The sequence below is a fragment of the Ursus arctos genome, unplaced genomic scaffold, assembly GCF_023065955.2.
Source record: "Ursus arctos isolate Adak ecotype North America unplaced genomic scaffold, UrsArc2.0 scaffold_14, whole genome shotgun sequence".
Classification (NCBI taxonomy): Eukaryota; Metazoa; Chordata; class Mammalia; order Carnivora; family Ursidae; genus Ursus; species Ursus arctos.
The window spans coordinates 6,588,597-6,603,157 of NW_026622808.1; the positions used below are offsets into that span (position 1 = coordinate 6,588,597).

General features: G+C 45.3%; 1 protein-coding gene across 1 annotated transcript in view; it reads right to left on the reverse strand.

Moving 5' to 3' along the window:
* The window catches only part of DNAH9 (dynein axonemal heavy chain 9), a 303,991-nt gene that overhangs the window by 93,387 nt on the left and 196,043 nt on the right, over nucleotides 1-14,561 (reverse strand). Inside the window, 1 exon segment of the mRNA XM_057311241.1 lies at nucleotides 4,023-4,448. Within this exon segment, the coding sequence (XP_057167224.1) occupies nucleotides 4,023-4,448 (426 nt within the window).

Below are 14,561 nucleotides of genomic sequence, written 5' to 3' on the forward strand. Positions count from 1 at the left end.
GAGGAAAAGAAGTCTCCATGTGCTGAGTACAATGAATCTACAAAATGGCAGCGAACACATTGATGCAAAGCTTCAGACACCAAGAATAAAGAAAAAGGGGGGCCTGGGTGGCTCGGTTGGTTAAGCATCTGACTCTTGATATTGGTTCAGGTCATGATTTCATGGTCATGAGTTCGAGCCCCACGTCGGGCTCTGCGCTGGGCACGGAGCCTGCTTGGGATTCTCTTTACCTCTCGCCCTTTGCCCCTCCCTCCACTCGCGCTGTCTCAAGAAAAATAAAAGAATAAAGAAAAAAACGTAAAGACGTTCAGAAAGGTGGAAACACAGTGGCATTGACAAAGGAATGGGGCCCTGACGGCTCATCAGACTTCTCACTAAAGAAAAGGCAAGGCATTCAGTGTCCTAAGGGGTTAAAAAAACTTTCATCAGAATTCAGTACTCAGCACAATTGCCGGGTCAGTTTAAAAATCAAATAAAGGCATTTCCAGGCTGGATCTATTCAGAAAATTTACCTCTTACTTAACATTTCTGAGAAAGTTCTTAAGAGTGAGCTCTAGCAAGCAAGAGAAGAAATCAAGGAAGAAGTCAAGGGCCCCAGAAGTCACTGGAACCAACCCGAGAAAGCAGCGAATGTACTTTCTCTCCAACACCACTTGGAACTCTGAGTCTGGGACCGAAAAAGGTCTTGGGGGAAAAAATGAAAGTACAGGATACTAGACTGCATGGAGGGTTTAAGGGTGATTGAGGCTATGCAAAAGGAACTTATGACAGAGAAAAAACCCCACAAAGGCAAGAAGAAACTCCAGGGGGAGGGGGAAAGATTGTATAAAAAAAGGAAATGAATTAAAAATAGAATTGTTTTAAATAGGAAGCAGAATCAGACCTATAAATACAGAGAATAAACGGGGAGGAGGGAGTGGGGGTGTGCAAAATGGGGGAAGGGGAGTGGGAGGTCCAGGCTTCCCGTTACGGAATGAATAAATCACGGGGATGAAAAGCACAGCACGGGGAATACACAGTCAGTAATACTGTAATAGCACTATGGTGACAGGTGGTAGCTATGTTTGTGGTAAGCGCAGCAGAACATAGGAACTTGTCACATCACCATGTTGTACGCCTGAAACTCACGCAACGTTGGGTCTCAACTATCCTCGAATAAAAAGAATTTTCTTAATCTCCTTTTTGGATCTTTCAATGCTTACGTAAAAAAATAGTGATTTTTTGTGTGCTTACTGTGTATATATCCTTTGCGTTTTCAGATTTTATTAGCCCAAATACCATTTTGTGGATTGTTCCTAGGAAATAATAGATAACAATTTCCATAAAAAAAAGGAAACGTAATTCTAAGGTACCAGTTAGATCTGCTATGAAGATTCAGAGACTGCCAAGGGAATTTACTGATTTTTCAGCTTTCCCGATCAGTCAGTGACCAGAGCACGGCACACTTCCTTTTGGTTGCAGAACCGAGTGGAGACAGTTTGCATCTCTTTGACTCAGAAGCAAAAGTTAACAATCAGTAGTGGTAACAGGAGGTGGGCGGTGGGAGGTTGGGGTAAGAGCTGAAGGAGCGGGTCATAATTTTCTCTTGACAACAGAAGGTTCCAAGGAGGCGGACTCTGTATGCCAGGGCAAGAAATACGGGTTACGTCAACCGAAATTAGTTGTCATGATGGCACCGAGAAGACATGTGGGTGAACATCTTAGAGCTTCCTCCGGCGGAGTACCTACCTGCCCACCTAAGGTATAAAGAAACAGTGACGTCAGCACACTATAGGGACAGGAGCCAGACACTCAGACAAGCTGGGGCCAGGAAGACGATGGAACTGGGCGAGGAGGCTGGCGTTGGAAAACACAGGCATTGGTGGGAACCCATGACAGAACTGGGTTGGATGGGAAGGCGCTACTCAACTCTAGGATCGGTTCGTGATATTTGGGAATCTTCTGATGCCTTTAGGACTGGCCAGCAATCAGATTTTTACGAAAGCCTGTTGATTTAAATGCTGGCAGTTAACAAAATCATTTACAAAGACTGAGCACGGGCCAAAGGAAACACATAGAAGCTACCAGTATGAAGGCTCTGAGTGGCTTGACCAGTCCTTTGATGCCTTTGTTTCTCATCACGTGCTTTTCTCTGATTTTTTTTTTTTTAAAGATTTTATTTATTTGACAGAGAGACAGAGACAGCCAGCGAGAGAGGGAAGAAGCAGGGGGAGTGGGAGAGGAAGAAGCAGGCTCATAGCGGAGGAGCCTGATGTGGGGCTCGATCCCATAACGCCGGGATCACGCCCTGAGCCGAAGGCAGACGCTTAACCACTGTGCCACCCAGGCGCCCCTCTCTGATGTTTTATTTACGTGTCAGTATATGCTCCGTGAAAATGCCTTGGTTTTATTACCATTCTTTTTATAAATAGTAACGTTAATATATGTTATCTTTATAGAAAAAAGGAAAATACCTAATACGCAAAACCCCAAAATACACCACCTAGATCTAACTGCCACCACCCATGTTTTTATGTATTTGATAATCTGGAAATACACCTAAAAAAAAACACTTTATCTTGGATATACTATTCTTTACTTGGGATTATCCTAAAACCCTAAAAAATAAGGCTTGGGCTGGCAATGTCCTCAGTGTCACAGAGGGAAGGATTTCCTTGCCCAGGATGGGCCTCATGTCAGGGATGGGGATCAGCCCGTGTCCTCTGTCGTTAGTGGGGGGGTGTCTGAACTCCTGGGATGCTGACAGGCACGTGGGTAAGCAAAGGATGCAGAGGAGGTTGTTAAAAGAATACATTTTTTCAAAAAAAAAATATTTTGGCAGAAAAGAAGTGTCTTCCTAAGGTAGCCAAGTCTTTGGAAGATACGCTTGCTGGCTTTCATAGTTCATGTGGGCCCATCATGTGAATGCTGGCTAGCGAATAGGTGTAAACATTTTGAAAACATTCCCTTTGCACCAAATGTTCCTTTAGCTAAAATAACTTGAGTAAAAAAAAAAAAAAAATCTTTGAAAATGCAGTTCTTAAAACACATTTTTGGGAACGACTGTAGAACACGACAGCTATCAGGCCTTTGCCCTTGAAAATCAGCCATGGGGACGTGACGTGACGGGGTTCTGCCCTGGGGGTTCCTTGAAGAGGCCGCTGTTCAGGTGATCATCACCTGTTTCAAGTAGACCGGCCCCTGAACATCTGGATTGATAAAGCCAACGCCCTGAGAGATTAGCTGCTTTGCCCAAGTTTCTTTTCTTGAGAGAGAGATCGGTGGCAAGAGTCTTTGAGCTAGTGCCTTCAGCCACAGAATTTAATCTGGTAATCAATACACCCGTGTCATATGAAGCAGGTGGCATGTCTGCCATCTTGCTTCTCATCATCTGTAAAGCCCTTTCTACCGTCGCGACCGATTTGCCGCAAGGGTCTTATTTGCCTGGAATGCGTGCGCAGAAAGGAAAGATCCAGGAAGTGTTTGGGATTGAACGTGACCACAGCCGTGACCGATCACCAGAGCTGGCGCCTGTGTGTGAGAGCACGGGAAGAGGGAGGAGGAGGACGGAGGTTGTATCCATTTTAAGGGCAAAGGTGAGGATCAAGGGGGAATCTCTCTCAACCAGGTATAAATCCATGATCACCCGCCCCCCCCCCCCCCCCCCCCCGGAGAGAGGCAGATCTCATCGAAACATCACCGAGAGGTTAATAAAACCTAATGACCCTCACCGTTTTACATTTATGGTCAAGGGACCACCCCCCAAACCACAATGTACTACTTGCTTCTAAAAGCTTCCATAGAACAGTGCAGATCATGTAAGACCAACGGTCTGCCGGATCTGTCTCGCACGGACTGCGGAGTATTTGAGAAAGAGCGCAAGGGGCCTCAACTGAAAAGTCTGGAGCTTTGGCATTCCACTTTGGTTTTCCTGCCTCTTTTTCAACATCGGGACACTTGGGCGCTGGGACATGGGGGCATGTGTCATTGGCACCAAAGGCTGCCCGGCGGCGTGGGGGTGGGGGGGCCCCAGGCTCACTTACCGCGATTTTGGCTTTTATGGCCGCCAGCTTCTCCTGGGCGGCCGTGAGGTCCGAGGTGGCTCTGCTCAACGCCTGGCGCTTGGGCTCCACCTCGCAGAAGACCTCGTAGAACCGCACGATGTTGATGACCCAGGAGCAGAGGCCCGCGGCCGCGTATGACTTGGTGGCCACGAACTCGGGGTTGAACTCCGGGTCCTGCAGGTACGGCCTGATGGCCTTGAGGCAGCTCTCGGGAATGTTCTCCTTGTCGAAGTTGACGAGGGAGTCCAGGAAACCGTCCACTTTGGCCATGGTGACCTTGGCGGCCTTCCAGCTCCGGTCCTTGGGCACCCTGCCCCCGGGGGCCGTGAGGGTCATGACCGCGGCGCTGACGTTGCTGACAGCCGGAGGCGGGGCCCCGAACGACTTCAGCTCGGTCAGGTTGGTCTGCGGAGAGAGGAGGAGGTGGTTAGGGAAAGACGAAAGGGCTTCCTTTGTCCTCGGCCGCTAATGGACTTGGGCTCCAGGATGATCATTCCGAAAAGGGCTGCTTTGAAGCCCGCGGAGCCCCTCTGAATTCTAAATGTCATGATTCATCCGAAGGAAACCAGAGCTACTCCCCAGTGGCTTCGGTCTCCCCACGAATGGCTAGCCGAGACTCAGCTCTGCTTGTTCAGTTCTTTAACCGACTCACGGCCCATTAGAAACACACAATTATTTCACATTCAACAGAAAAATAGAAGGACGGCAATAGAAAAATATGCCGAAATAGGCAGCAGGCTATGAATAAAAGATAAGGTTATTATAAATTAATTTCCCATCTTGGATTGAAGAGACTAGCCCTGCAACCCAACAAATTTTGTTTTTCTTTAATTAAACTGCTTTGTTCCATGAGCTTAATTCTAACTACACTTGACTGTCCTGATAGCAAAGTGACATTTTCCGCCAGGAAATAATGCAGACAGAAAGCCGGGCACAGTCACTGCCCCTGCTTAGACGTGGGGTCGTCCTCTGCTCCAAGCGTCACTTGCACCAGCAAGATACGGCTGAATGGCCTTTGGCAAGTCACTTCGACTCTCCAGGCCTCTGTGTTTCCATCTATAAACTGGGAGCAGGGGGACGCACTCATCCGTCAGCAAACCTCTGTCTTAAATGCATGTGAAATTGATTTAAGGTCTGTGGCCACCATCCGTGAGAAGCCTCTGACCTCAAAAGCGCTTGTTTTGGGGGGCTGATTTTGGAAGTGGGGGAAAAGTCTTGATTTCGAAGATGTGTCCCGAGAGGGCCTGGAAATCTACAAATGGTGGGGGGGATTACTTCTCGCAGCTAATGAAAGCACTTGGGAAGAAGCTCTTTGCTTCTCAAACTGTTTTCACATTTGGTCATGAAAACTCGTCAGAGGTGGGGATGGAAGGACAGCATACGTGTGTGGGGGGAGTGGCCTCTGGGGCAGAGGGGGCAGAGTCAGAAAATAGAATCAGAAACAAAATCCCGCAATTTTAAACCCAGTAAGTTCAGCATGCTCAACGTCCTGAATTAAGAAAATATAAAAACGTACAGAGATGAGATGGCATCCCACAGCCCAGATATGTTGCTGTTAATATTTCCACGTAATTCCTTCCAGTCTTTTCTATATTCATCTCTCTCGGTAAATTACTCACAGCCTCTCTGGTAGCAGTGACAGAAGACCCAGCGCAAGTACGAAGAGGACTTTCTCGCTCAAGTGTCTGAGGGCGATGAGCTGGGAGCCGGCTGTAAGGACGAGGGGACCTGTGTTTGGGCATCTACGGGCTCTCCAGATCTTCTCTCATTTCTGCTTCTCCCTGCACATGCTTCTGTTTTGCAGAGCAGTTTCCTCGTGTGGAAGGCACATGACCTACCCCTCTGCCCTCCCCTTGTGCCACCGTCTCCGTCTGTCACTAAGCTCTCACCATGGTCACCTCCTTCAAGCTCACTGATTGCCAAGCTTGTCCCCACCTCGGGACCCCTGCCTGTAACCCTTCCTGCTAAGACCTTTGCATGGCTCATCCCTTCTCATCCATCAAGATCCCAGTTCAGAAATCAGACGTTGCCCACTCAGAAAGACTTTCTCGTCAGCTTCCCCTTCTCATCTTTTCCTACCAGCACCCTGATGACCTGCAGAGAACTCAGGGCCATCAGAAATCACCACTTTTTTCCTTATTGAATTTGCATATCCCTCTCCTTCATGAGAGCAGGGACCTCATCCGTGTTGCTAACCACCGTCACCCTAGTGCCTCCAACAGAAACTGGCGTGCAAGTGCTCATCAACACGGGTGTCCAGCAATCCCCCGGAACGAATGGGGGTCAGCAGCTCAAGGTCACGGCCATGGTTTTGCAACCGGAAGAGGAGGAGACTTTTTCTCCAATGCAAGTGGAAATAAACATGTCCTGGGAGGGGGTGCCCAGGTGGCTCAGTTGATTAAATGGCCAACCCTTGGTTGAGGCTCAGGTCATGATCTCAGGGTCCTGGGACTGAGCCCTGCACTGGGCTCCATGCTCAGTGGGGAAGCTGCTTGAGATTCTCTCTCTCCCTCTTCCTCTGCACCTCCCCCTGCTTGCATGCTCACTCTAAATCAATCAATCAATAAACCAATCGATCAATCAATCTTTAAAAAATGTCCCGGGAAATAATCTTTAGTTAGGTAGGGCTCCTATCACGGCAGGGCGGGCCAAGAGGGTTCTGCTAAGAGGAACACAGGATGGAAGACACAGTTCTCAGAAGGCAGACAGGATTCTGAGCGAGGCAACAGCAGGGACGCTTGGTTTTTCCACCCCACTCCTGCCATCAGGCTCTTGCTCTCCCTGCTGCCTTGACCTTGACTGCTCTTCCCAGCTGTCTGCCTGACGAATTCGCTCTTCTCCAAGCTTTTACTCAAACTTCTCCTTCTCTGTTGAGTGGGGTTGGGAGGGTCGTGGAGGCGGGGGAGGAGAGCCAGTCAGGATCAGAGCTCCAGGGGGCAGTTTGATTTCATTCTAACGTCAAGGGGAAGCCCCTGGAGGGTTTTGGGCAGGGAGTGAAATGATGTGGTTTTGCTCTGAGAACGTCTTGGGGCTGGCCCCACTGCGGCAGGGCAGGCTGCACAGTTGTTCAGGTAGGAGACTGAGCCAGCCCGGGGCCAGGACTCTCAACAGTAGAGATGGTGACAGATGACTGGGTTTGGGACATACATTGGAGCTAGCATAGGCAGAAGCTTTAAAAAGAGGCAGGAGAGAACATCGCTCGTTACTCTTCTCGAACAGAATTTTTAAAGTCGGTATACCAGGTGGATGGAGCACAACTGATGTCAAACATTCAATTTCTGGAAACCTTTCCACAAATTCGCCATACGGATAATGCTTTGTGGGACATTCTTCTACATAGATCTTTCTGAAAAGCTTAGATTAGATCTTTAGGAGTGGATCTGGCAGGTCAAAGAGCAGGGCACATTTTTTAAGTGTTCTTTGTACATGCTATCAGCTGCCCCAGAAATTCCAATTCACGTTCTCAGTGTTTGAGAAAGTTTACGTTGGCTCCCATTCAGCATTGGTCACACTATTTAAGAAAAAAAAAATTTTTTTTTTCAATTTGACAGGCTGAAAATGGGATAACACTGGTTTAATTCATATATGTGCATATACATATGTGATACTAAGCATTTTTTTTCATATTTTTAAGCAATTTGACTTTCTTATTTTGTGAATGGTTGGGTATCGACATTTGCCTCCATTTCTACGGGGCTGTTTATCTCTTTATTTTTGATTACTTTATTAGTTAGCGTCCCCACAGGCCAAAAAGATGATACCATGCACTGGCTAATTTGAGGGGGACTAACAAAAAGAACTATTTGTAAAGAGACAGTGCCTTACCCTGGACTGGTAGCAGCTGGGCTGGGTGGGGCCGGGGTGGTTCCGTTTCTATCCCTGGAAGCTGTGGTTGGAAGAACCGGGTGAGAGAGAAGAGAGGGAAGGAGAGGAAGTGGGAGAGGGACGGGGAGAGAGAGGAAGGGAAAGGATGGAGGAAGGATGGAGAGGGAGGAGAAAGGGAGGGCAAGGGAGTGCGAGGGAGGGTGTCTGATACCACCCAAGCCAGCCTCCCAGGTCACGGAGAAAACAGAATGGGGAAGGGCCAGGAGTCAATGGGAGGGGAGACAAATGGATTTCCAGACCCGTTTTTAAGAGTGCTTACATACTAAGGAAATTAACTTCTTTCTTTCTAAATTAAAAAAAATCTTGTTTATGATATTCTGTGGTATACAGAAATTTAATTTTTATGTAGCCAAATTTAATCATCCTTTTCCAGATGATATCATGATATCACCCTATGTTTTTCTGCTTAGAAGCATCTTTCACATATATTAAAATTGATCTGAATTTATAATTTTTCTAGTTCTTTCATAGTTTCATATAATTTTTCTAGTTCTTTCATAGTTTCATTTCTTTCTTATTGTTAACTGTTTTACACAGTAACACTGTTTTGTCCTTTTATTAAAAGAATATTTATTATGAAATATTTAGCAAAGATAACAGTGAAAGTAGGAATCACTCCTCATTTTACCACCCAGAGATAAATGTGAGTTATATGTATAAACCTACACGTCATATACACACACGTCATAAGTATACACATCCATGGGGCGCCTGGGTGGCACAGCGGTTAAGCGTCTGCCTTCGGCTCAGGGCGTGATCCCGGCGTTATGGGATCGAGCCCCACATCAGGCTCCTCCGCTAGGAGCCTGCTTCTTCCTCTCCCACTCCCCCTGCTTGTGTTCCCTCTCTCGCTGGCTGTCTCTATCTCTGTCGAATAAATAAATAAAATCTTAAAAAAAAAAAAGTATACACATCTATGTATCATACGCACACTCCTGTATACGCACACTCCTGTATGTCAGATATATACACGCATGTCACATATACACACATCATAGACACGCACGTATCATGTATACAAACTTACACGTCACACATACACATAGCACATATGTGCACACGCATTATATATATATGCACGTATGACATATGACAGACTAACAGACACAGAAAAGATAATGAGTGTATATATATATATGAATATACAGGAAAGTATGTATCTGGCTTATTTGTGTCCACACATACACACACACACACAAATATACACATATCAATCGCTGTTTATACTATTTTCTGAATCTGATTTTCACTGAAAATTATATCTGAAATTTTCAATGGCATCATTTCTGTAAAACATGGGTTTAACTAAAGTATGCAGTTTTCTCTCATTGAGATGCGCCACAATTTTTTTTGGCCCACTCCATACTGCTGGACATTTAGGTTATTAAATCTTTTACAGCGGCTTAAACGGTATGAACTTTTAAAGACATTAGACACAAGTAAACCAAAAATCAAACTGGAGGTAAATTAGATTTACATCTAACTTTTAAATTACTTGAGGAGAGGGGACATCCTTGTGATAGTGAATCTTCCCATACACAGATATCTATATATATGGATATATATAGATATATATAGATATATATAGATATATATTTGATATATATATATATTTTTCTAGTCATACTTTATTTTATATTCTTCAACAAAGATGTACAGTTTTCTTCACAATGTTTCAACACATTTACATTCGCTTATTTCTATCTTGTGCTTTGATCACTAATTTAAAATAAATTTTCCAACTGGCTACCGCCGATATTAAGAAAGCTATAAATTTTTGTAAATTATTTGGTCATGGGCCCTTAACTCTTCCCTTTTATTCTTATTTTTTTATAGCGGGTATTTTATAACATTTACATGACGACTATTTTTCAGTTATTATTGCATTGGCTAGAAATTCTAGGACAACTTTCTGTTTTTTATAACGGTGACGGGGATCATGATTGTGCCTTTTCTATCTTAATGCGAATGCCTTTCATGTTCTACTTTTTTTTTTTTTTTTAAAGATTTTATTTATTTATTCGACAGAGATAGAGACAGCCAGCGAGAGAGGGAACACAAGCAGGGGGAGTGGGAGAGGAAGAAGCAGGCTCATAGCGGAGGAGCCTGATGTGGGGCTCGATCCCATAACGCCGGGATCACGCCCTGAGCCGAAGGCAGACGCTTAACCGCTGTGCCACCCAGGCGCCCCATCATGTTCTACTTTTGGGTAGGACGTTTTGTCCTTGGGTTGGATGGATTGCCATCTGTTAGCTAAATATCCAAATAGCCTCGTACTCCCGTTTTACCGAGTGTTTTAATAAGGAACGGATGTTGAATTGTGTTAAGTCCCATTTCGACATCTCCCCAAATGCCGATGAAGCCTGTCATCTTCGATCTAGGGTTGGGGATGGTTCCGTGAATAATCCTACATAGGGAAATCTCGCCAGCGGGTGGCGTGGTGAATCTGATTTACTGGTATTTGTACAGGTGTCTTACACCCCTGTTCATAAGGCAGATTCATCTGAGGTTTTTTCTCGTGCTATCTCTACCACTTATAGTACCAGGCTTATCACCTAACTTGGAAACTCTAGAATTTTCCAAAGTATTTGATTATAAAAGCTGCTTTTTATATTACTTGCTAATATTAAAAGTCAAATGACAGGGAGGAAAAAAATTACAATATATATACACCAAGAGATTAATAAACATTTATAATGGAAAAACTATGATTTAGTAAGAAAAAGGGAAACTCTCTTACAAGAAAAATGGACAAAAGAAATCTAAATATTCAAAAAAGATGCCCAAGCCTCATTATAATGACACCATCCATGATTTGAAAAAAATGAAAAATTTTTCACTGTTTTATTTGGAAAAGTTAAAGTGACTGAAAATGTCTAAGATCGGCAAGGATGTAGGGAAAGCAATATTCACAATTATAGACAAAAACAACCATTTTGGACAGATACTGGTCATTACTTACTAAAACAAAAAGCATACTGTTTTCTCTCTCTAAAACATTAAATCTTTTAAAAAAAAGGGAGGGTGCCTGGGTGGCTCAGTCACTTAAGTGTCTGACTCTTGATTTCAGCTCAGGTCGTAGGATCGAGCTCTGAGTGGGCCTCCGTGCTCAGTGGGGAATCTGCTTGAGATTCTCTCTGTCCCTCTGCCCCTCCCCCATACTTGCGAGTGTACCCTCTAATAAATAAATAAATAAATAAATAAATAAATAAATAAATAAATCTTTTTTTCTTTAAAAGAGCATATTGTTGATATGAGCTTCCTATTGCTTCTGTAACAAATCAACACAAGGTTAGGGACTTAAAACAGCATGGCTGTATCAGCTCACAGCTGTGGAGGTCAGAGGACCTCACGCCAAGGTGTGGGTAGGGCTGGCTCCTCCTGGAGGCTGTAGGAGAGGGGCTGTGCCTCTTCCAGCTTCTAGAGGTTGACCTCAATCCCTGGCTTGCGTCCCCACATCACATCCCCTTCCCCCTGCGCTGCTTCCCTCATCGCATTGCATTTGGGGCCCACCTGGATAATCTCCCCACCTCAAGACCCTTCACTCAATCATGCCTACTAAGTCACTTTTGCCATATGGAGCAGAAAATTCTCAGGTTCCAGAGATCAGGATATGAGTATCTTTGGAGGGGGGGAGCGGGGGAAGAGGCATTACTTAAGCCCGCCATGTTGTTCTACCAAACAATTATACTTCTTCTTATTGGCCCAGAGAAATAGTTGCATATGGGATAAGTATCTATGTACAGGGATATTTATAATGGGGAAAAAAAAGAAGGAAACACTCAACAGTGGATAAATAGCTAAAAAAAACCCAGGGTATAATTATAGCACGGAATCCAAGGAAGCATTAAGGTTTCAGTGTATGTACTGGCATGAAGGGGTCATATTTCACGAGGGAACATAATTGGCATTTTCCATTTATATTTAAAATATGACATATTTTATATGTGCATTTATACAACTATAAATGCATAGAAAAATTGCTCGAATGGATACGCCCCAGATTATTACAGGAGTTCTCTTGGGACAGAAATGGGGCTGGGGTGGAGAAGAGGGTGACTATATCCTACCCTGTGTATTCTACACTATTTGAATAATTTTTTAAAAAAGATTTTATTTATTTATTTATTTAATTTTACGGGGGTCAGGGGTGGAGAGAGAGGGAGAGAATCTCAAGCAGACTCTGTGTTGAGCGTGGAGCATGATGCAGGGCTTGATCCCAGGACCCTGAGATCATGACCTTGAGCTGAAACCAAGAGTCAGACGCCTAACTGAGCCATCCAGATGCCATTTTTAATAATGAAAATGCCATTATATGTTACTTGTATAATAAAAAAAAATAAGTTCACTGTAAAAAATGCACAGGGACCAAGCAGAAAATTCTAGGTAACTGTGTAGGGGGGGAAAGGCCATGAAATTATAAACAAAACGATTCCTCCACTAAGGCAGGAAAAGTTACACCGGCTTTCTTTCAGTTTGGCTATGAAAGTGAAAACTGCCAAAGCAGAGACTCAAAACGTGCAGAGACTTCCTACCAGGCTCTGATTTACAGGTGTTCTCTATGCATTAACTACAGATTTATTGTTAAGTTTGAAAACGATGAGAAAACAGGGAAGTGGGCTTGAAAGACCAGAGTTCTGGGAGCACGGAGGGTTTTAGGGTACTCCTGGGGGCCTTGGGTCCACGGAGCAGTAATGCCCTCATCACATGTGGTACAGGCTGATCCATTTCACGTCACCAGCGGGGCGGCGGGGGGTGGGGGTGGGATCATGACCTGAGCCGAAATCAAGAGTCGGATGCTTAACTGACTGAGCCACCCAGGCGCCCCTTATTTTTCATTTTAGATGTTAGCAAGTGACATCCTACTTAGAGGGTGAATATTTAGCTATTTTTACTGCCCTCCTTTCCCTCCTAATTATTATGGTTGCATCAAGTTTTTAGTTAATGGTCAGTTATGATTATGACATGATTATAAATATTGTTCACCTTGCGTTGTATTTTCTTTCTTGTATGTCCAGAGGTTTTTTTTTTTATGAAATTAATAAGTGCTCTTATTACTGGTTTTCTGCGGAAGTAATTTATGGGCAAACAGCTGACAGAGGGAACCAGGGTGGGGTGGGTTCTTGGGGGAAGAGGACTTCCCATACAGCTGAATGCTCATTCAGAGGCCTTGGGGTGGGATTGCGTGGGGGTGTCTGAGACACAGCAAGGCCAGTGTGGGGGGTCAGAGTGATGAGAGGAAGACCAGTTATGGGTGTAGCAGAGGAGGGCAACAATGGTAGTCTTGTGGGCCACTATGGATTTAATCTGGGTATGACGGAAGCCAATGGAAGATTCTGAACAGAGGGATGACGTGGTCAAACTGCTGTTTTTAAAAAGATTACTCAGCACCTGGGTGGCTCGGTTGGTTAAGCCTCTGACTTTTGATTTCGGCGCAGGTCCTGATCTCTGGGTCATGGGATCGAGTCCCGAGTCAGGCTCTGTGCTCAGTGTGAGTCTGCTTCTCTCTCTCCCTCTGCTTCATCCCTCTGCTCTCTCTTTCTCCCTCTCAAATAAATAAATAAAATCTTAAAAAAAAAAAAAGAGATTACTTGGGTGGCTACAATCTGTTAGCTACTTTTCATACATTCTCTCATTTGATCTTTGTTATAACCTAACGGGGACCGTGTCACTCTTACCTCCCTTGCACAGGTGGGGAAACAGGCTGAATGGAGAAAGAATCACACCCAGAGCCACATCCGGTGAACGGCACAGCCAGTATTCACACTCCACTCATTTTGGGAAATATCACCCCCGTGTCAAAAGATCTTAGGAAAGACATTTGATTTATGAGCAAGACACGATCAACGAACACATCACGTGCGTCCGTCAATGCAGTCGTCTCGTGGTTCGTGCTGGGGAATCAGAAAAGGGCGTGATGGATCTAGAATGGTAAGTCTGAGCCTGAAATACGGGTGGGATGGGAGCGGGGGTAGGGGGCAGCAGGGAGGGGCAGAGGCTCATCAGAGGCCCAGAGACGGAACAGGTGCCGCTGTGAGGGGCCACGAGAAGCTACCAGGTTCAGGCTGAGAAGGGGGGGCGTAACAACCCCTCCAATTCCTGGACCCCCAAGGTACCCGGGTTCCCAGTATAGACTCTGGTGTTTTCTCCTGCTATAGGGTGGGGGTCTGTTTAGGGCCTTCGAGGCCCTCAGTGCCTTAACCTTTAGGACCTAAAAAATAAAAAATCCTAGAATGCATAATCCTAGAAACCTTCAAAAAAAATCCTAGAATGCACTCATCTCTCAAATCACAATTTACACCTAAGTCTACGTCACAGGATTCTACCGTGTTCCCAATTCCGTTCTAGATGTGCTAACGCCCGAAACCGCTAGATGCCACCTTCCAAAGTGAGTTGGGAGACGGAGGTTCTGGAAGGCAGGTGTCTGTCTCTCCAGTACCTCCCTGCCCCGAGGCTGTCACAGCATCAGGAAGGTGGAGAGGAAGAGAGAAAGTTTTGTGAGACTTCGGCTGCTGAGTCCTGCCTGCTCTGCCTCTCAGGGGGCATGTGGGGCGTAGTCTGCATGGCCCCGTGGACCGGGGTCTAACTCAAACCCCGGAAATCTGGAATGTGTGAGAACAGCTGCCTCGCCCC